The following is a 22094-nucleotide window of genomic DNA, read 5'->3' on the forward strand; positions in this document are numbered from 1 at the left end:
CTTGAATATGTTGTGTTTAGGTGGTAAATACCTTTAATAAACACCTTTTCAGTTCAGTTCAGTTCAGTCGCTGAGTCGTGCCCGACTGTTTGCGACCCCATGAATCACAGCTCGCCAGGCCTCCCTGTCCATCATCAATTCCCGGAGTTCACACAAACTCACATCCATCGAGTTGGTGATGCCATCCAGCCATCTCATCCTCCGCCATCCCCTTCTCCTCCTGCCCTCAGTCCCTCCCAGCATGAGTCTTTTCCAATGAGTCAACTCTTCACATCAGGTGGCCAAAGTATTGGAGTTTCAGCTTTAGCATCATTCCTTCCGAAGAAATCCCAGGGCTGATCTCCTTCAGAATGGACTGGTTGGATCTCCTTGCAGTCCAAGGGACTCTCAAGAGTCTTCTCCAACACCACAGTTCAAAAGCATCAATTCTTCGGCGCTCAGCTTTCTTTATAGTCCAACGCTCACATCCATACATGACCACAGGAAAAACCATAGCCTTGACTAGACAGACCTTAGTTGGCAAAGTAATGTCTCTGCTTTTGAATATGCTATCTAGGTTGGTCATAACTTTCCTTCCAAGGAGTAAGCGTCTTTTAATTTCATGGCTGCAGTCACCATCTGCAGTGATTTTGGAGCCCAGAAAAATAAAGTCTGACACTGTTTCCACTGTTTCCCCATCTATTTGCCATGAAGTGATGGGACTGGATGCCATGATCTTAGTTTTCTGAATGTTGAGCTTTAAGCCAACTTTTTCACTCTCCTCTTTTACTTTCATCAACAGGCTTTTTAGTTTAAAAAAGGTATTTCTTTGTCTGCACCAGGTCTTAGTTGTGGCATGCGAACTCCTGGTTGTGGCCTGTGAGACCAGGGATCAGACCCGAGAGCACTGAACCGCGACGTCTTAGCACTGGACCGCAGGGGAGCCCTAGCTGAGGTTTGCCTTCCTGGCACTCGCTGAGCTTGTTCTCTGCTTTGCCTCTTTCTTTTTCTCTTCTCCTTCTGGGATTCCAGTTACTTTTTTGTTAAATTGTTGAATATTGTCCCAGGAATCTTGGATGCTTTGGTTTTTTTCCCTCCCTCTTTTTTCCCTCTTTATGTTTTATTTTGGGTATTTTCTTTGACCTGTATTCAAGTTCCCTGATGTTTTTTTGCTGGCTGCATTGAGTCTAATAATGAACCCTGAGTGACATTCTTTATCTTTAATATCTTTACTGTTTTTAACTTACAGCATTTCTATGTGACCTTTAGAGCTTCCATCTCTTGCTGAAATTTTCTGTTAATGCATATTTCTATCTTTTTCACTATAGACTTCAACACATTAATCATAATTTTTAAATATCGGTCTGGTAATTTAAATATCTGGGTCATTCCTCAGGCTGATTATTTTGTCTCTTCACTGTTTTTTTCTGGTACTTTTTATGTGTGTGTTAATTTCTGAGTGACTTCTAGACCTCACATGTAAAACAGAGACTGAGATTAAAAAAGGATTTATGCCTGGAAATGAGTGTATGGTTAGGTTACTCAAGATGGCTGTTCTCTTGCTGTCTGTATGTACATACCCTGTCCGACCAGGGCCTGCTTCACCTGTGCCCTATTCACATGACTGACCTTCCTACACACTTGTCCTTTCCTAGCTGGTGATATTTTTTATCAAAGGGGCCATGAGGGCTGTGCCCCTCCACTGGTTTTCCTGGTGCCTAATGAGCCCTCCTGACATCGAGTCCTGTATAACTGATAATCACTCTTGCCACCTGGAAGCAAAGGTTACCCCCATGTCCTAAGCCTGCCTTCCAATGCACGTGGCGAGGTGTCACTCCAGGACCTTGCTTCAGCTGTGTGAGGTCCCCCATCCATTACACTGTTGATGTCTCTGTTTCTGACTGTGGGCTCTTTCTTCAGTCTTGGAACTGGGCAAGACCTTGTAGACCTGTGGGTTACAGCCCAACAATGGCATATCTCTTTTTTTACTAGGTAGTTAGTTCAAAGTGTAGAGGCTAGGGCTGAACTAGGGTTGGGCTTTGTTGTTACTGTGGTGGTCTTCATTGCACTACTGGTTTTAAATACTTCTATTCCTGGTTCTTAGAGTAGGGGCTGAGGGGCTGAAAGGCTTGTTGTCAGTCCTTGTTCCACTTTGGCCTCTGCTGTGCACCTGTGACTCCGGAGGCCCTGTCTCCCCTCCCTTGTCAGAAGAGGGCTGGGTAGCCTGGGAGGGGCAGGAGTTTTGTTTATCTTTGTTTTTTGGTTTTGGTTTAGATTCAGTCCTGTGTGCATGTATCTCATGGTTGAGTAATATTATCTCAGTAATATTATCCCTCTTACATGGATAGGGTTTTCTAAGCATTGGTGTAGGAGCCTGGGCTCAGATTTTTCTGGCTCCTCCCTAAGGTAAGAGGGGATTTACTCCTTCCCCAGCTGCATTAGGCCTTCACCTGGCCCTGGGGTTGACAGCGTTTGATACTTCTCCCCCAGCAGCTGAAAGCTTTTGTTTGCATAGGGGAGAAGGGCTCTAGGGCACAGGGCTTCTTGTCTTTGCTTTAGTGGCAGCTTTTTCTAGTCTGCACCACAGAGGGCAGCACCCTGGTGTCCCCCTCCCCACCACCAGTCTTTGTAACCTGAGAGTGGATTTGAAGTCCTTTTGTGTCTGTGGATCCCAAGGACCTCTTACTCGCATGCTGGCCTTCACTTAGCCTTTAGCAGGGCTTCCCTGCTGGCTCAGATGATAAAGAATTCCTGCAATGCGGGAGACCTGGGTTTGATCCCTGGGGTGCGAAGATCCCCTGAAGAGGGCATGGCAACTCACTCCAGTATTCTTGTCTGGAGAATCCCATGGACAGAGAATTCTGGTGGGCTACAGTTCATGGGGTCTCAGAGTCGGACATGACTGAGTGACTAAGTACAGCACAGCCGTTAGCATATTTCTGGTATTTTTTCCCTCATACCACCTTGTTTATAGAAGGCTTAACTTAGGATAAATGGGAGGAAGAGGCGAGGTGGTTATTCGGAGACATCAATAAAGAAAGGAAAAGAGCTTCCTTATTTCAGTTCAGTCGCTCAGTCTGGTCCGACTCTGTGACCCCATTGACTGCAACAGGCCAGGCCTTCCTGTCCATCACCAACTCCTGGAGTTTACTCAAGCTCATGTCCTTTGAGTCGATGATGCCATCCAGCCATCTCATCCTCTGTTGTCCTCTTCTCCTCCCACCTTCAATCTTTCCCAGCATCAGGATCTTTTCAAACAAGTCAGTTCTTTGCATCAGGTGGCCAAAGGATTGGAGTTCAGCATCAGTCCTTCCAATGAATATTCAGGAATGATTTCCTTCAGGGTGGACTGGTTGGATCTCCTTGCTGTCCAAACAACTTTCAAGAGACTTCTCCAACACCACAGTTTAAAAGCATCAATTCTTCAGCACTCATCTTTCTTTATAGTTTCTTTGTTCAAAATGCATTTCTTAGGCAAACCTTATATAGGACTCAACAATCTGTTGTGCTCGGACTTCCTCTAGTTTTGGTGAGCGGCAGCCACTCTCTAGTTGCGGTGTTTGGGCTTCTCATTTAGTTGCCTTCCCTTGTTGCAGAGCCTGGGCTCTGGGGCGTGTGGGCTTCATTCAGTATTTGTGACTGGTGGGCTCTAGATCTCAGGCTCAGTAGTTGTGGCGCACCAGCTTAGTTGCTCTGAGGCATGTGGGATCTTCCCAGATCAGGAATCGAACCCATGTCTCCTGAGTTGGCAGGCAGATTCTTTACCACTCAACCATTAGGGAAGCCCAGCAGTCTGTGTTTTAACAGTCTCTTGCAAGTGACTTGGATGCCCGTCCTTGACTGAGAAACACTGGTCTTAGAGAAAGGGCCTAAGTAAGTCCTGGGAAGGATGACAACTAGATCCTCAGAAATGGTCCTTCTTCAGCTGACTGGGGCTTTCTGTTAAGGAGCTTCACAACTAACTTCATTGGCCACCAGAGGGCGACGTTGGCACAGGTCTGACTTTTGGGAAAGGAGGAGGCCTTGCTTTGAGACCATGCTGAATCCTCGCCATTTTGCCCAACGCGGACTTAACCGTGGTTCTCTTCTTCACAGCACTCATGGCTTCTCGGCTTCTTGCAGTTTCCCACCTCTGCCAATTGATTTGCCAGCTGTGGGACTCTGAAATCTCTTGCAGGAGAAAAAAAATGTAACAGCTATCTCAGAGCATGTGATTAGTTTTAAAAAAACTTGTATTGTTTTCAGTGCTATGTGTATTTAGCTGAGAATGTTTTCATTTCCTGAAGCTGGAGTCTTGTCCTCTGGGAAATCAGAAAGAAGACAGTTTAGCATCTTTTGAATGAAGACTTACCCAGTAGTGCACAGCTTTCCCATGATTAGAACCCATGTCTTATCTACAGAGAAGTATGCAGACCTTTTTACTGCTGTAAAACCTCATTTTTTTCCTGCAGTAATGTTTTTATTCTTCTCTCTTGAGCTTAGATTTTTGAGATTATTAGTTGCTATATGGTTAGAATCTCCATCTCCCTTTTATTTTCCTCTAAACTCATTGCGTTGCTTTTTTTTTTATTCTGGTAAGTGGCTTATTTCTTAGTTTTGCAATTATGATCTAGTCTGGTAATGTCATTTTAATGAGTTTTTCATAAGGCAAAAGTTAATTTCAGTGTTCTCTCAAGGTTACTTTGTAGTCTAGTGATCAGTCTACGGAAGATCTATCTTTGTATAGGTAGATCAATATCGTTGTTCAATCTATAGTTCAATAACAATGAGAATAATAATAGTTGACACTTCACAAAATGCATTTGCCACAGTGCTGCCTCCAGTGTTATGCTTTAGTCCTCTTGGTGACTGTGAATGGTAGGTATTATCCCTCTTTCAGATGAGGCTGTTTTTAAGGCTCAGGAGTTCAGTTCAGTCACTTAGTTGTGCCTGGCTCTTTGCGACCCCATGGGCTGCAGCATGCCAAGCTTCCCTGTCCATCACCAGCTCCTGGAGCTTGCTCAAACTCATGTCCATCAAATCAGTGATCCCATCCAACCATCTTACCTCTGTCGTCCCCTTCTCCTCCTGCCTTCAATTTTTCCCAGCATCAGGGTCTTTTCCAATGAGTCAATTCTTAGCATCAGGTGGCCAAAGGATTGGAGTTTCAGCTTCAGCCTCAGTCCTTCCAATGAATATCCAGGACTGACTTCTTAGTACAAGGGAATAGTATTTGGTCATTTAGTTCATAGTGATAGAACCACAACCTGAACCCAAATCTTGTTATTTAAAACTGTGTGTTCTTTCTGTGAAACCGTACTGTGTTCATGAATGCTTACTTTCTAATTTATTTAATGTCTCATAGACACTGTTTTTCAAAACTAAAGATTCACTTATTTAAGTCAAAAGAATTATCAGACCTGTAAACACTATGTTCAGGGAAATGTAAATGAGAGTCTTATTTTATTTGCATAAAGAGCATGTACTTGAGAACTCTACTACTAAGTTATATAAATTTATAAAGTCTTCTACTTTCCTAGACAACTATTTTACATCTTTTTCATTTGAGGGCTTTTAGAACAGATATCCAGTAAAGTCAATCAGAAGAGAATTGATACACTACCTATCCCCTCAGCCGGTCTCCTAACCTACATTTTCCTGTGTCTTTTACTCTGCCGTTACTCTAACTTTCAGGAGTGAACTGCTCGTGCTCTCGCTCAAGGGCACTACTGTAGCCTTTGCGTCTTCTGTCTCTTGTATCATCCATTCCTCTGGGTCATTCATCAGCATCAAATATACCCTAATTTTTTTCTTCATAAGAAAAAATATTCTGTCTCAATCCATGCCCTTCTCATTTACTTTTCTTTTATGCTGCTCCTTCTTCGAAGCAAATATATCTACTCTCTAATGTCAGTTGCTTTCCCTCTTAAACCCATTTCCATCCAACGTAACCTATACCATTTCCCTCAGCTGCTCCTTTGAAGGTATAAGCCTTTACATTGGCAAGGATGAATCTAGATGATTTTGACCTGAGCAGCCAAAAGGAGTGATTTATCATTTTGTGAGATGGGAAGGCTGTAGAAGGAGTAGATTTTGAGGGAAAGGTAAGAATTTCAGCTTATCTGATAGTAGAGAAGATATCTAGTCAAGAGCAGTAGGCAGCTAGATAAAAGAACCTGAAATTGAGAGCGTAATTCTGGGCTGGAGATACACATCTGGAGGTGATGGTAATTAAAGCTTTGGCTAAAGGTGGTGGTCTACAAAAAATCCTTTATGATCGCTGTAATTGTCCAAGAACATTTCCTGACTTACAGTCCTTGCTCGCGACTTGCCTCTTACCCACCTCTGTCTTTTCTTCTCCTTGGTAAGTGCCTTTCGTACCTGAGCCTGCCCTTTCAAGGCACTTGTAAAGTCATAATTAAGCTATTTGTTGTCTCACACTCAAGCTGCTCTAGAATAGGGATAGTATTTCGTTTATTTTTATATTCTGGAAGGATGACATATTTAGCAAAAGCAAAGAGGCACAGAATAAGTTCGTAGTACCAGCAGCTTCAGGTTGCTCAGTGATAAGAAACAAGAGGTCAAATGACAAGTGAGACAAGTGGCAGAGTGGAAGCAAGGAGACACACGTCCAGCGACATTACGCGAGTCTCGCGGTCTGTGCAGAGATAGAGGCGAGCGGCAAACTCGTCAGATGTGTGTTAGAGAGGTCACTGCTCTTGGCACATAGTAGAGATACAATCATTGCTTGGTAAGCTGCACTGAGATCATCTGGTCTGTTCCTGAACTAAAGTCATCTTATTCAGGTTTGGGTTATGTTAAGGTGCAGACTAACAGGTAACTGTAAGTCTGCAGACTAAAGTGGTAGGTCTTCACTTAGGTGTAGGTGTCTGATCCTGAACCCTCTTTATAATTTTTTGCAAAAAATATTTTCTGACTTTAATTTGAAAATATACTCTATTTCTTACCTAAATTTCTTTTTGGAATAGAAAAAAACAGTACTAACAGTTATAGTTCATAGTAATGGTACCCTACCTGGTATAAAAGAAAAGCAGAGATTTCTTAAGAGGTTAATTTGCCATGTTTTATCTATAGCTGAGAAACTCTTTTAAGAGTTGCATAGGGCAGAGATACCAAAGAAATAAACTATCTGAATCCAGCTATCTTTCACGTACTTAAAAAAAATATATCCTTTCCTCAGAGATAAAACGTTTCCGTTATTCTTAGCCACAGACTCCAGGTAAGTTGGGAGGAGCATTTGTTTCTTACAGTTAAATTTCTTGCTCTGGAAATGATGCAGGCATCTTTATGTTAAGATCGCTCCGTGAAGCCACAGCAGTATCCTACCTGCCCTGTGTAGATGGCATGTCTGGTCCTGAAAACAAGGAAATAGCACACGACTCATGGGCTCTGGTCTTGATCTCATTTGAAATCTTCTGTTAATAGCTTTATTCCCTTGATTATAAAACTGAAACTTCACTGTAAAGAAAATTAGAAAATTAAAGTGTTTTAAAAGTACAGTGTCTGAAATTTTGTTTTTAGAAATTGCAGGTTTACTTAGGAGTTCCTGCTTTTGCCTTCTCCCTCCTTATTGTCCCCGGCTGCTGCCCCGTACACACACAGGCAGTCACATTTATTCCAGTCATTCATTGATTCTCTATGCGAATGTTTGTTGAGAATGCTGTGTTATTAAGGAGAAAAAATGAACCTCAAAGCTGTGACCTCAAGGAGTTTACAGTTCATTAGTGAAGGTAGTCAAGTGCCAAAAGAAAAGAGCAAATAAAGAGCTGTGTGATTTGAGAGGGGTGTGATAATGTCTGATTTCAAGACTAGAAGGAGAAGCAGCTTGTCTTTGGAAGGAAGCGCAGGTACGGGCAGAAGCATTTCTTGGCAGAGGCTTTAGGTTTCTGTGTGTGATGGTAGAGGGGCAGGAAATCTCTTCTGACACGGCTTCCTATTTTCTTTGAAAGAGGTGAGGTCATAATGCTGAGAAATGGAGGTGGAAGGGGTTACAGTTTTGAAGAGAATAGAAGTGGTTTAGAGTAGACATTTCAGAGTGTGGTATAGACAGGAATGTTCGGGCAAACATCATATGAATTTATCATCATATATCAATCTGCCTTTGCTTTGGAAACAACCCAGCTTCTTTTGGCCATCTTTTCTTACAGGGAAAACTGAGTGTAGGTATAAGGGAATCTCTGTCCTAGCATCACAATTTTTCTGTAAATTTAAAAAACTAGTCTACAGTAAAAATTTTGTTTAAAAAATTGAAATTCAAGTAAGTGAAAATCTCCCCTAACTCTGACTTATCTATTTTTTAAGAAGTAGTAGATCTTTTAGGATTATTTACTATGTAAATTACAAACAGAAATTTGTAAGTTTTAAACAAATGGGTTCAACCTCTGTTTACTTTGCCACTTGGAAATTTTTCTACTAGAATGTATAAACCATTCTTTGTAACTCTGCATTTGTCTAAAGTAGCAATCTTGAAACTTTTTAGTCACATACCCATGTGGGAATTCTCAAAAATTTTGTACTCTTTGTACATTTTTAAGTTGACATCTAAATTTTTTAAGCAGCAGTTTACATCGTTGGAAAATATGTAATTTTCAGGATGTTTCACTTTACCACATAAAATAATAGTTATATCAGTCCTTTAAATGTATTCAAATGCTTCTAAATATATAGCATTTTGATTCCTATTACCATTTACTTAAAAATGCATGAACAAGCTGTTCTTTATCATTGGAAATGTAAATCTTTCTTTTGATCCCTTGAACCCTCATTTCTATTCCATTTGTCATAGATTTTTATCCTAATGGAATATATTTTTAAACTTGAAAGGTTTTTTCTTGGGTAAATTATATTTCTATAACAAGTATGTAAACTTAAATTTTGATGTAAAAAGTTTCTGTAACCAAAGGAGCCTAAGTGTAACTTGGTCCAGAGGAGATTTATCATCACAATTACTAGTAGTACCCAGTTGTGACCTTTGTCACAATTTTTGACAAATTATTACCAATCATAAAAGTTGAATCTGATTGGATTTTTTTTTGGGGGCTGCTTGGCTTGTGGGATCTTAGTTCTCCAACCAGGGACTGAACCTGAGTCCTCTGCTGTGGAAGCTCAGAGTGTCATTCACTGGGCTGCCAGGGTGTTCCCTGGAAGTGTTTTTCTAGTGAGATTATTTGCTCTATTATTTTCCTTGATTAGATTCTAAATCTGTGAGTAACCATTTTTTGCTACTATGGAAAGGACTTAACAATATTTGTTCCTGTTGTTTTCATAGATCAAATAAGATCAGATCAGATCAGTCGCTCAGTCGTGTCCGACTCTTTGCAACCCCATGAATCCCAGCACGCCAGGCCTCCCTGTCCATCACCAACTCCCGGAGTTCACTGAGACTCACGTCCATCGAGTCAGTGATGCCATCCTCTGTCGTCCCCTTCTCCTCCTGCCCCCAATCCCTCCCAGCATCAGAGTCTTTTCCAATGAGTCAACTCTTCACATCAGGTGGCCAAAGTACTGGAGTTTCAGCTTTAGCATCATTCCTTCCAAAGAAATCCCAGGGCTGATCTCCTTCAGAATGGACTGGTTGGATCTCCTTGTAGTTCAAGGGACTCTCAAGGGACTCTCAAAGGACTCTCAAGAGTCTTCTCCAACACCATAGTTCAAAAGCATCAATTCTTCGGCACTCAGCCTTCTTCACAGTCCAAGTCTCACATCCATACATGACCACAGGAAAAACCATAGCCTTGACTAGACGAACTTTTGTTGGCAAAGTGATGTCTCTGCTTTTGAATATGCTATCTAGGTTGGTCATAACTTTCCTTCCAAGGAGTAAGTGTCTTTTAATTTCATGGCTGCAGTCACCATCTGCAGTGATTTTGGAGCCCAGAAAAATAAAGTCTGACACTGTTTCCACTGTTTCCCCATCTATTTCCCATGAAGTGGTGGGACCGGATGTCATGATCTTCGTTTTCCGAATGTTGAGCTTTAAGCCAACTTTTTCACTCTCCTCTTTCACTTTCATCAAGAGGCTTTTGAGTTCCTCTTCACTTTCTGCCATAAGGGTGGTGTCATCTGCATATCTGAGGTTATTGATATTTCTCCCGGCAATCTTGATTTCAGTTTGTGTTTCTTCCAGTCCAGCATTTCTCATGATGTGCTCTGCATAGAAGTTAAATAAACAGGGTGACAATATACAGCCAAAAAGCCCTATTCACACAGCTTCTTATGTGAGAATGGAAGCTTTATTATAGCAATATATTCAGTTCTTTGAGTTCTATGCTAAGAATTCCATAACTCAATATTATTAAAATTTATTTTTAATGACCTATCAGATGACAACCTCATTATGACCTCTTTCAATTTTGGAAAATCAAAGAATTGGAAACTCCCTAACCTGGAAAGGATTTGTTAATCATTAGATAATCACTTTGTTTAGGGGCTTGCTTTTGTTTATGGATGTATGGTATTTTCTTTCATCCTTAAGAGGAAAATAACATACTTCTCTTTAAAAGTCAGCGTTGTGTCCCTGGGTGATAATTTATTCCCTTTGAATGTGATGTCTTTGTTTTTGGTAGTGGTTTTCCTGAGTTATTTGGCCATACTGTTGTCTATTTGAGATTCCCTGTGACACATGCCTGTTTCCTACCACCTGCCTCTGGCAGGGATGTGACAGCACTGCCAGGTGCAATGTGGGGCTCCCCCCACAGCTCCTCTGGGTATCACCATTCACCCGGTGAGCAGGCTTCCTCCCGTGCCAAGGCATTCAGTGTCTTTTCCCATCTGGGGTTTGGCACAAAGCTGACTGTTGTGGGTGAGGGAGGGAGAGCGTGAGGGAAGTAGGGACTGGCGTGGCAGCTTTTCCTGAAGTCCCACGGTTTCAGCTGTCTCCAAGCCTAGAGTTACCTCCAAGGAGTGCTGTTTTCCTTCCTGTGCCTTCTTTGGGCTGGGGTTTCTTCTCAGGGTGGTCTGTTTGCTTCATTTACTTGGATATTTCTTGTAATTTCTGGTCTGCTAGGGGGTACCCTTCTTGATTTCTAGATCTTTCATTGCTTTTTTAAAAAATAAATCTTTCCTGCTACTTCTGACTGCTTGTGATAGCATATTGAAGCTGGCCTGTGTGCTTCAGTCTGCTATCTGTCCACTCTTTAAGGTGCTCAATTAAAACAGTAGTTTACATCTGTGAAGGTCTTCATTTTAATCCCCCGTCTCTGGTTCCCTGCACTTCATTCCTTAGCAAGTAGTGATGTTTGGTATATGTTTTTCCATATTTTTCCTGATTATTTATGTGTGTTTTTCATAGTGCTATTATGTCATACTTGCTTTTACTTTATTCCTTTCATTTTTAAAAGCAACATGATTATATATATTTATTTTTTTATTTTATTTTTTTTAATTTTTTTATTTATTTGGCTGCATTGGGTCTTAGTTGCAGCACGTGAGATCTTGGTTACATCGCATGGGATCTTTCATTGCAGCACACAGGCATGTGGGATCTCGTTCCCCAACCAGGGATTGAACCCTTGTCACCTGTTACAAGGCAGATTCTTAACCACTGAACCACCAAGGAAGTCCCTGATTATATTTTAATATATGTGCTTTTTTCTTTAATAGTGTTTGGCATCCTGAAATTTTCCCATATTAGCTACCTCATTTCTTTTAACAGCTGCATCTTATTTCACAGCTTAGTGAATCTCCTGGTAGGCATTTGTTACTTTTAAAACAATGCCACAGTAAGCATCCTATTTACTTTCAATTTTGTGTACATTTATATCTTTTTCATGAACTACCTGCCTAAAATGAATTGTTACACTGGTATTTCAAAATTTGGTAAACTGTTGAAAGTTTGTTTCAATTTATATTTCTCCAGTGGTGTATGAGATAACCCTTTTTCTTACACCTTTGCCATCATGGGCTGTTATCAAATTTAAAAAAGATTTCATCATGCTTATAGCCAAAAGATGATATCATTTTGTAATATGCATTTTCTTATAGCCTACATTTTATTTTCTTTTTGCAATTTGTATTTTAAACTGAGGTGGATTTTTGAAAATAAGCACTCTTTCTTGAGCTAGGAAGAATACATTTTATAAGCTTACTGTATGAGTGTGAATTTATTTGTGTGAATATGTTCTAGCCCATGTTTGTTCTCTCTCTTGATAAGTAAAACACAATATGTGAAACCCTAGCATGGTACATGATGCATGCTGGGTATTTAAGAAAAGTCTGTTGTCTTTTGTTCCTTTTATTTTCCTCCTCCTGTTCCAGTTAATTGATATTTTCTTTTCGGTCTGCCGTATTCTTTTAGGTTTTTCTCTAGTTGTTCCTCTGTTACCTGAGATAACAGAATGAATAATCTTTTCAGTGAGTTTATGTGAAAGATTTTTTTTCTGCATTGGGTTTGTGAGACCCAGAAGCTTGGACATTGTAGTTTGTTGTCTTCCAAAGTAAACTCTTGCATTTCGTATTTTAGTAGCATATGTTCTAGACTTTTACTTGTCTTATGAAAAATCTGTGAGGTTAAGAGGATTTGCAGGAACTTCTTGGGTTGGCAGGCTAACTGCAGAGCTAGGCAGGTTGCTGAATGTTAGATACAGTCAGAGCCTTTCAGAAAGGTTATATGTCCTCAAATTGATCTATATAGTAAGAGCAGTCAGTATCCCATCAGAAATTTTTTTTTTTTAATAAATCAACAGCTGTTTCTCAAATTTATATGGAAAAGCATAAACACTAAAATATAACAACACAATTTTGGAAAAGACCTAATGTGGAGGACGCACATGATGTCACTTTAAGATTTTATAAAATAAAAATTATCAATTGTATTTTAATTGTATTGTGGTACTGGCAGATGGGTAAGTTTATAGATTAGTGGAACAGGAGAGTCCAGAAGCAGACCTACATGTAATATGGTCAGTTGCACCAAAGGAATCAGTGAAATTAAGGAACAATTAGATATCAGTGTACAAAAATATGAACCTAGACCCATATTCGGAGAAGGCAATGGCACCCCACTCCAGTACTTTTGCCTAGAAAATCCCATGGACGGAGGAGCCTGGTAGGCTGAAATCCATGGGGTCGCAGAGAGTCGGACACGACTGAGCGACTTCACTTTCACTTTCCACTTTCATGCATTGGAGAAGGAAATGGCAAGCCACTCCAGTATTGTTGCCTGGAGAATCCCAGGGACGGGGAGGCCTGGTGGGCTGCCGTCTATGGGGTCGCACAGAGTCGGACACGACTGAAGCGACTTAGCAGCAGCAGCAGCAGCAGCAGCAGCAGACCCATATTATAACACCACAGAAAAAAGGGCTCAGTGTGAAACGTAAATGAAAACCATAAAACTTCTAGAGGAAAACATCGGAGAAAATCCTGTGACCTTGAGTTAGGGAGAAATTTCTTAGATACCCCACCAAAAGCATGGAAACATGAAGGAAAAATGGTAAATTAGACTTTATCAAAATGGAAATTTTTTGCTGTTCAACAGACACAGTTAAGAAAATGAAAACATGTTTTTTGGGTATATGTTTTTGGAAAATACTTTAATTGGAGAAAATGTTTGCAAAACTCACCTGATAAGGGTTTATATTCAGAAAAATAAAGAATCTTCAAAATTCAATAATAAGAAAATACACAACCCAATTAAAAAAAAATAGTCCCAAAAATCTGAACATCAAAGAAAAAAATTAGTTCAAAAAAATCAGTTCATCAAAGAAAATGAAAGACTGACAAACATGTGAAAGGAGGCTCAGTACCCTAAGTTATTAGGGAATGAGACACACGTATATGTTGTTTTTGTTTAGTCGCTAAGTCGTGTCCGACTCTTTGTTACCCTGTGTACTGTAGCCCGCCAGGCTCCTCTGTCCATGTAATTTCCCAGGCAAGAATACTGGAGGGGGATGCCATTTCCTTCTCCAGGGGATCTTCCTGACCCAGGGATCAAACCTGCGTCTTTGGTTTGTGAGGTGGATACTTTACCCTTGAGCCACCTAGGAAGCCCACATGGTCTATAAGAATAGCTTTTTTTTAAAAAAAAAGCTCACTGCTTCCAGAAGTGCTGCAGGTGACCTCCAGGTAATCATCATGTAAAGGAGCAGTGATGGGACCTTAGACTTTTTATGTGGCAGTTGTTTTATTTATTTTTGGTTGCATCGGTTCTTAGTTGCTGACCAGGGAACAAACCTGCGTCCTGTGCACTAGAATGTAGATTCTTAACCACTGGGTCACCAGGAAAGTCTGTGTCCTTGGAGTATTTGGTTTGAGTCACTGGTTCTAAACCACTGGTTCTTCATGGTAATTTAGTGAGTATAATGATAGTCTTTGACAACGTACAGGGCAGGAAGGACTTTGACTTGCTGTAAGGAAGGCTTCTCCTGTAGTTGCGGCTCCTCTTAGAGTTTGAATGCCGTAGAAATTAATGACTTAGTTCTGTTCTCTGTATTTGGATTTCCTTTCATTTGATCTTTAAATTTTGGACAGATTTTATCTGCTGTCAGCTAATGTTGTGAAGAGTGACAAAAATTCTAGTAGGTAGACAGTAGTGGCATCTGTTTTTCATTTTTCTGTCAGAGTGGCTAATTATTCTTTGTGGTCGTTGTAGGTACTCCATCTTCTCAAGCCGCAGTGCTTGCTAACGGTGACCACGGAATAGAACGGAATGATGTCACTGGTAAGTGGTTCCCAGGAGCCCTCAGATGTGTGGGTGAAACAGTCATGGCAAACACCTAACACCTGGATCAGCTCCTTTGAGGAGGATTGTTGGTGGGAGCACATGGATTGTTTGTCAGGGTACTCTTATTCTTGGCTGTTGTATTTAAATCCAGGGCATCTGCCCCATAACATTTCCAACAATGGAGAGAGTGAATTTCATTTGATATTCTGTGAATATTTTTTACAGTTGTGCCACTCAAGAGCTGGGTCAATCTTAATAATAGACTTTTGATGCAGAATGACCATCGTCAAAATGTGTAGTGTGGAGTCCTTTGGCTGCCACAACTCTTTGAGCAGGTCTGTCCCTGACTGCACTTAGTTGGCTTTCCATGGCTCACTGTTAGGAAACTTGTGAGCTAGAAATTGAAAGTTCTTTCCTTTCTCTTGGGCCCTCAGTCTGTTTTGTCTTTATTTTTTTTCCCTTAACTGTTACTTTGAAATTTGTCTGTAACGCCTAGCCCATTACCAGGGCTAGCACTGAGTTACTGTGGTTCCCCCTTGTGTATTTGTAGTGAGCAAAATTTTCGAAGCAGTAGCAGGGTCCACAGGAATGTATTCTGTAAATAAATTGTTTAGGTAGCTAATATGAGAGCCATACTGAATTTTTAAAAATAGTTGCACTTAATTTGCTTAATTGAACAATCAGGCTGATGCTGTTGACCCAAATGAAAGGACTTCTGTTTAACTGGGGCATAATGGCAAGCCACTCCAGTACTCTTGCCTGGAAAATCCCATGGATGGAGGAGCCTGGTGGGCTACAGTCCATGGGGTCGCCACGAGTCGGTCGCGACTGGGCAACTTCACTTTCACTTTTCACTTTCACGCAGTGGAGAAGGAAATGGCAACCCACTCCAGTGTTCTTGCCTGGGCAATCCCAGGGCGGAGCCTGGTGGCCTGCTGTCTATGGGGTCGCACAGAGTCGGACACGACTGAAGTGACTTAGCAGCAGCAGCAGCAGCAGCAACGTTTGCTTCACATTACTGTAGGGAGGCCGGCACTAGCCGTGGCTGTGTTTCTCTTCTTGCATGCACACCTCAGCCTTTAGAAGTCCTGCCTTGAGTTATTGAAGGATTTCGGTTTCTAAGGCTTCCACAGAGCCTTCTGTTAGCAATATCAGTTATTCTAGGATTTACTCTTTATCCTGATCCTGTGACCTTTAGAAATGTTGTATACATCTTTATACCTTAGGTTTATTGATGATTAGGTTCTTTTTTTTTCCCTCCCTCCACCCAGGTTCTATTTTTATGAATGTTAGTTTGACCCAGTGACAGTAAATCCATACTAGAAATTCATTAATTAGGAACACTTTACTTTAAAAGCTGGAACCAACAAGAAGTGCAAATTTACTTATCTCTCTGTTTTGTGAACTGAAATTTTTGTGATTTTTTTTTTTTTATAATCTTAGTTCATATGTGGTATTGACTGTTTCTGTGCCTGCTTTGAAAGCAAAGATCTATATAAGCTTTAAGAAAGGCTTTAAGAAAATATTTAGAGAAATATCCCCATGACTAAAGGAGAAGTTTGAACATAAACTTTTTAAAAATGAATAGATTCGACTTTCTTTAACAAGGTGGCAGTGCCAGGGGAAAAAAGGGGGATTGATTTGGTTAGCCATTGGGAAGAATGAATTCCATTTTCATCTGGTAAGGAAATGACTGTCACCACTAGAGTAGGTTTCTTCTCTAGCAGGATGTCAGGTCTGACCAGAAGAGACTTAAACTTGATGTAGCAGTTTTTTCCCACTGCCACAGCTTAATAGTGCAGGGGGAAAAAAAGAAAAACAAAACAGGAAAAACATGCAGCCTGACCCTTACTGTTTGAAGACTTTATTTCTGTGGCATCAAAAACAGAACCCGACTGTTTATGAACTGTCTGTTGCCATTATGGGAGCAGGTCCTTCTGCTCTTGGACACCTCCCCGCCCTAGTGTAGAGTATAGTTTGCACACCTGGGGAGATGCTATCTTCTGAATTTGAACTCTTGACTATGTTAAAGCAGCTGCTTTACTGAAAATATGCATGTTTCATTGGGGATGGGAAGGGGTAGGAAGCGGGCAAAGAGTGCATGTTTTCAGAGCATGTTGTGACAGCATTCCAATTTGGCCCTCACTAACTGGAGCATGTAGCTTTGTGCCATTTTGAAATTTCCCATTTTTGTTTCCTTCAGAGTGTTACTGTAGTTCTAAGAGCAGACCTGCTCTGCTGACAGTGTATAAGGGTTTATGAGCATCTTGCTATGTTGAACCTGCTGTTTACTAATGACCTGTGCTTTTCCGTCCTTTCCTTCCCCTTCCTACTTCTCCCTCCCTTTCTATTTTTCTCCTCCTAGAAGCCTAGCGTGTCTCTCAACACTGGGGCTGCTGCAACACCAGACCAGTGATCTTTCCTAAGCACCGTTACACTTGTAAAACCTTCAGCATTTTGCAGAGCTTTGCTTTCCTTCCTGGACACGATATAGAAGAACCTGAGGGTAGTTCTTCGGGGCCCATTTCTGCTGACTCCTGAGCAAACCACCTGCTTCCTTTTGTGCTCCGCAGGGCTTGATGGAACCTGCTTTCCCTTTGTGAGCTCAAAGTACCAGATGGATTTTTTTTAATCCTAGTGTTTTTGTGAGGGTCGTCCAGTGTCTTTTATTTCTCGTTCTCTTTAAAACTCATTTTATCGTTTAATTCAGCCTCACATTTTTCTTTTCTTTAAACATTTTTAGTTGGCCTTTTTCATTCGGTTTTCCGATCTTCAGCCTGAGTCAGGGCACTGTGACAGCAAATGAGATGGTGCTTTCAGAAAGGGGTCGAGTCCACCGGTACTGCAGTGGGCCTCCCTCCTCCCCTCCTTCTCCTTCCCTCCGTAGGCCTGCTTTTAGGGTAGACTCATCCTTCAGGCTACCTGTGTTTCTCTCCACCTTACTAACATTTGAATAATGATAGCTGTTTTAATTTAAAGTTTTCTAATTTAGAGTAGTTCTGATTAAACTTTGAGAAATATTTCCTCAAATGAAATCATCCTTTGTTATTTGCAATTTAGGCTGAAATTGTTTCTGTTATGAAATTATGGTCTATTTGTGCAGGCTTAGATTCTCCTAAAAATTTGACAGCCTTGTTATTACGTATGGAGTTTCATATCCAAAATTTCTTTCTTAGCTTGATCATGAGCTATCAAAAAAAAAAAACTTGGTAAGTTAAGGGAAATGAAATCCTGTATTGTTAGAATATTGGGATGTTGATATAGATAGAAAATAGGTTTCTGTAGCAACCTGAGAAGTTAAATGGCAACACATTGAAGAACTACAACCAGTTACCAGGTTTCTAATGAAATGATTATCTGACTGGACTCAAGCTCTGTTCAGAGTTTGCCTCCTTTAGAACTCTGGTGGTGTCTTTGTGCAGCCTGAGGTGGAACTGGTGGGTCACATATGAAGACTTGTGTGTTAAGTCCTTTACCAGAAACCTCATCATTTATTTTTACACATTCTGAGGATTGTCCCAGTTGGAATTTGTTTTTTCTCATTCCTCATTTTTCCAAAATAATAGCTAAAAACATCTGAAACCATCTGGGACATACACTGTGGAACTTTTCAAATGATAAGCTTTGATTGGATTTTTAAAAGTAGAATATAAAGCATGGGCCATGCTTTGATATTGTGGAGGAGTTCTGGTTTAAGATCTAGAATGTGAGATACTCTTTAAAAAATTTTCTGTCCTCTTACTATGTAGGCTTTTATAATCACTAAGCTACTGATTGTTTCAGGTTGAATATTTAGCACTATGTTCTGAGGAAGATTTCAAGATGTACATTTAGACCCTCTGATACAAAAGTACATTGGGATGTGAAAGTTAGAATGTTATGAAAGTTTAAACCAAATCTCTGCAATGACTTGTAGAATTTAGAAAGTGTTCCCTCCTGTGGTCACAAGGGTTTGTTCCTTTGCCAGGAATTCCTTTTGTGGGTTCTGGAGAGAAGACAGTACAGGAGGCACATTTTAGAGGAAGTGCTTAGCCTTACCTTCTAAGCAGTTGATACATATGAAAACTCTTACCATTGGAGAAAAATCTGAAAAATAGCACAGGAGAGCAGAACATCTAATAAAATATAACTCTTTCTCATATGTTTTTCTTTTGCCTTTTTTTTTCTGGCAAAGGAACTTTTCAGAACTGACAGTGGTAACTTTAAAGGTCATACTTGACATTCTTCTTTCACGTCTTTCGCAATCTCTGCAGCTTGTCTAGGTAACAGGTGGGTAGAAAAGCCTGGGTGCGAGCCCTGTAGTATGGCTGTGTTCAGACACACACTCACGCTTCATTATTGACATTGACTTATTCCACTTTAATTTCCATTTTGTCATATTTATTTTTGTTTGAATTTTGTTTTTGTTTTCTAAATATGTTTTCATTTTGAATTTATGGAATTGTTGAAAATTACTATTAATAGCCAGCTAAACTTTCGTATATATTGTTAGCTGTATTTCACTTGGATATTTCATTTTGAAGGAAATATATGTAATATTTCATATATAGCTTCATATGAAGTCCTGTAATAAAATGCTGTATTGCCGTGATGGTCATACCCAGTGGCCCAGGATCTCACTGGTGAGGTAGCCAGACTGATAAAGGTTGCTCTATTGAAATGGTTGTTTCTTATGTGCAATCTCTCTTTCTCTCTCTCTCTTATTCTTCTTTGGCCCAATGTAGAGCTTTGTTTTTAAATAATATTTTTATAACTTTATTTACACACCTAAGTTTGTATTTTTTGTGATTATAGATTTCAATGGTTTTGTACATTGGAACATTTTTATGTGATCATTGTGCTAAATAAATCACGCTAATAAACATCTTACACTAACACTATATGGACTGGATGTTGGCTGGGTTCTTAATTACTGGAGTATAATGTGACCAGAACATGAGATTTGTAAATAAAGACCCTTGTGCTTTCGGTCTAACAAAGCTTCTAATTTGACCCATAATAATTCCATAATTACTTGGTTTTTTTATTTTCTGCCCCCTACCTTCACTTACATTGTCGTTTTAGACAGAATGTACTCCCTTTTATCTGCAATCTATAAGAGTTAAGAAACCGAAATAATTATTTGATATTTTATAGCATCTGATAAGAAAGATAGTTGGCAGAGTAAATAATTTGTGGTTTGTTGTTCAGTAGCCAAGTTGTGTTTGACTCTTGTGACCCCATGGCCTGCAGCGCTCTAGGCTCCTCTGTCTTCTAGTATCTCCCTAAGGTAGCAATAAGTTATTCAAAAAATTATTCCATGGCATATCAATTACTGTTAAGATACTTTCTAAATGCTACACTTAAATTTTGTTTAGTCTAATTAACATTCACATTTACATTATTCTTAAAATGCCTTCTGAATTAATAAATAAAATGTGTTACATTCAGTGGTGTTTTAGTTTTGTAACCATATTGTTTGATCATCTAATAGTCTGTATCGGGGAAAAATTTAATGGAATGCCCAATTTCCTAGCTGTTCTGGGTTAGTGTTTTCTTTACAGTAGATAGATTTGCAAATGCAGTATGTTGACTGAATTAAGACAGTGGAAAGAGAATATCTAAGGTAATTTGCATGGCATAAATAAACTTTTTTAGCTTGGCAAGCAGTTATTGTTTTTTAAGAAAGGTCAATTTTTTGTTCTTGGGTTTCCTTTCATTGAGAGCTCAGTAATTGATTCTTAGTTTTGAAGCACAGTAATTTAAATATAAAGAAGAATGTTCAGTCCTGACTGACCTTATAGGTACCCTACAATTAAACTCTTCATGATGGAGCAATCCTTATGTTTTATTAGTGTATTCATTTCGATGAAAGTGAGATGAAACCTGGACTCAGTTGGGTTCTTCCTCTTTGTTAACCTGTTAATATGGTAGAGTTGGGAGGCTGGAGAGGGTTCTGGACAAACACATAGGACTGGTGGAGCAGGCACAGAGTATTAGTTTTATTTCTAAGTCATGCGTAAAACTGGATGATCCTCCATTTTATTTTGATGCTGTTTCCATTACAGTGAAGGCTTAATAAGATTTAACCACAAATTATTTGTAGAATAAATCCGCTGCCATGGAGGCAAATTACAGTTACTTACGGTTTGGGGCTGGATGCAGTACACTAGGTGCTCCACAAATGGCGGTGTTGCCCGTGGTTTCCTGCGATCAGAGTAGGCGGCTTTTTATTGGGATAACTCTTCTGAATGTGGTGTGTCACCATTACCTCAGGTCAGCCCAGCAGTGAAACAAACAGTAAAACTGCTTTGTTCGAATGTCATGACACTGAGAATGTCCTGGGTATTTTTCATTCCTGTCACTGTATCATTAGATGAAATGCAAAGGATTTTGTGTTAGAAAAGTTCTAAGCCATCAAAAATATAAAATCTAAACAGAAAAATCGGTAGTGCTAGAGTCTTTGAATAGCTATTAAAACCAACCCATAAGCTGCCATTAGATCTTGTAAATGAAGCTTCAACATAAAGCTGCACGCTGTGTTCTTGGATGTAGACAAAGCAAGGCAGCCATTCCCCCCGCCCCTGCTCATATCCTGAAAACAAAGCTTTAGTTTTTAGTTTTTTTCCTTTGATTTTTCAGATATGAGTTGCGTGTTGGAAACACACCAGTAAAATACTAACCCCTAATATTTCTTTTGTTTGGTGGTTTTGTTTTTCCCATCTAGTATTTCTTTAAAGTTTTTTGTTGTTGTTTATTATTTTCTGGTAAAAATAAATAACTTATTGGAAAAATCCACATGTACCCATTAACACAACATGTTACATTTACTTCTAGGGTATTTAGGACTCCCTTGAAAGCAGCTCAGGGAATGAGCTTGAGAACCTTCATCCAAACACAGCATTTAATTATACAGTAAGCCATTTGATTTCTGTTTCTGTTGAAGCATTCTGTTAAATGAAACCAAATAGCTTCTTCCTGAGCTTTGAGTGAGTACAGGCTTCTGATACACTTTTTAAACTCAAGTTTGTTTATATGATTTGCTTCTCTTTGTGGCATGAAACTCTACCCTATGCCAGAAAGCATATGTCGATAATAGAATATTTTCTTTTTTATTTGTAATTCTGTAAGTAATAAAAGAATACATTCTCCTTTCTAAGAAAAATTAAAGCATTATAGATAGAGCCACACTATCAGAGACCAGAAATTTTTACTTACAGAACTAACGTTCACACACAGCTACTGTAAGTTGATCTTGTATTTTTTACCTGAATCTAGACATGAACATATTTTTCTGTCTGATTCATCTTATTAATAATAAGGGTAACTTATTATTGTAAAACACATTAAAGTTTGTAGAGTGCTTTTGACTGTATAACAGTATTTATTTTTCATTTGAAGAAGTTGAAGTAGGTTAAATAAGAGAGCTCAGAATTGAACCTAGTCTGGTAAGAAGTCCTATGCTGTTTCCGCCACA

General features: G+C 39.7%; 1 protein-coding gene across 27 annotated transcripts in view; it reads left to right on the top strand.

Moving 5' to 3' along the window:
- MAP4 (microtubule associated protein 4) overlaps positions 1-22094 on the top strand; it is a 151641-nt gene that overhangs the window by 59805 nt on the left and 69742 nt on the right. For 20 of the 27 annotated variants that reach the window (XM_059880097.1, XM_059880098.1, XM_059880099.1 and 17 more), the window contains exon 3: positions 14567-14635. The exons of the other annotated variants lie outside the window; for them this stretch is intronic. In XM_059880097.1, coding sequence (XP_059736080.1) covers positions 14567-14635 — 69 coding nt within the window. The remainder of the gene's footprint in view (positions 1-14566; positions 14636-22094) is intronic. 27 annotated transcript variants of the gene reach the window in all.

Source organism: Bos taurus, chromosome 22 (assembly GCF_002263795.3).
Source record: "Bos taurus isolate L1 Dominette 01449 registration number 42190680 breed Hereford chromosome 22, ARS-UCD2.0, whole genome shotgun sequence".
In the NCBI taxonomy this organism is placed as follows: Eukaryota; Metazoa; Chordata; class Mammalia; order Artiodactyla; family Bovidae; genus Bos; species Bos taurus.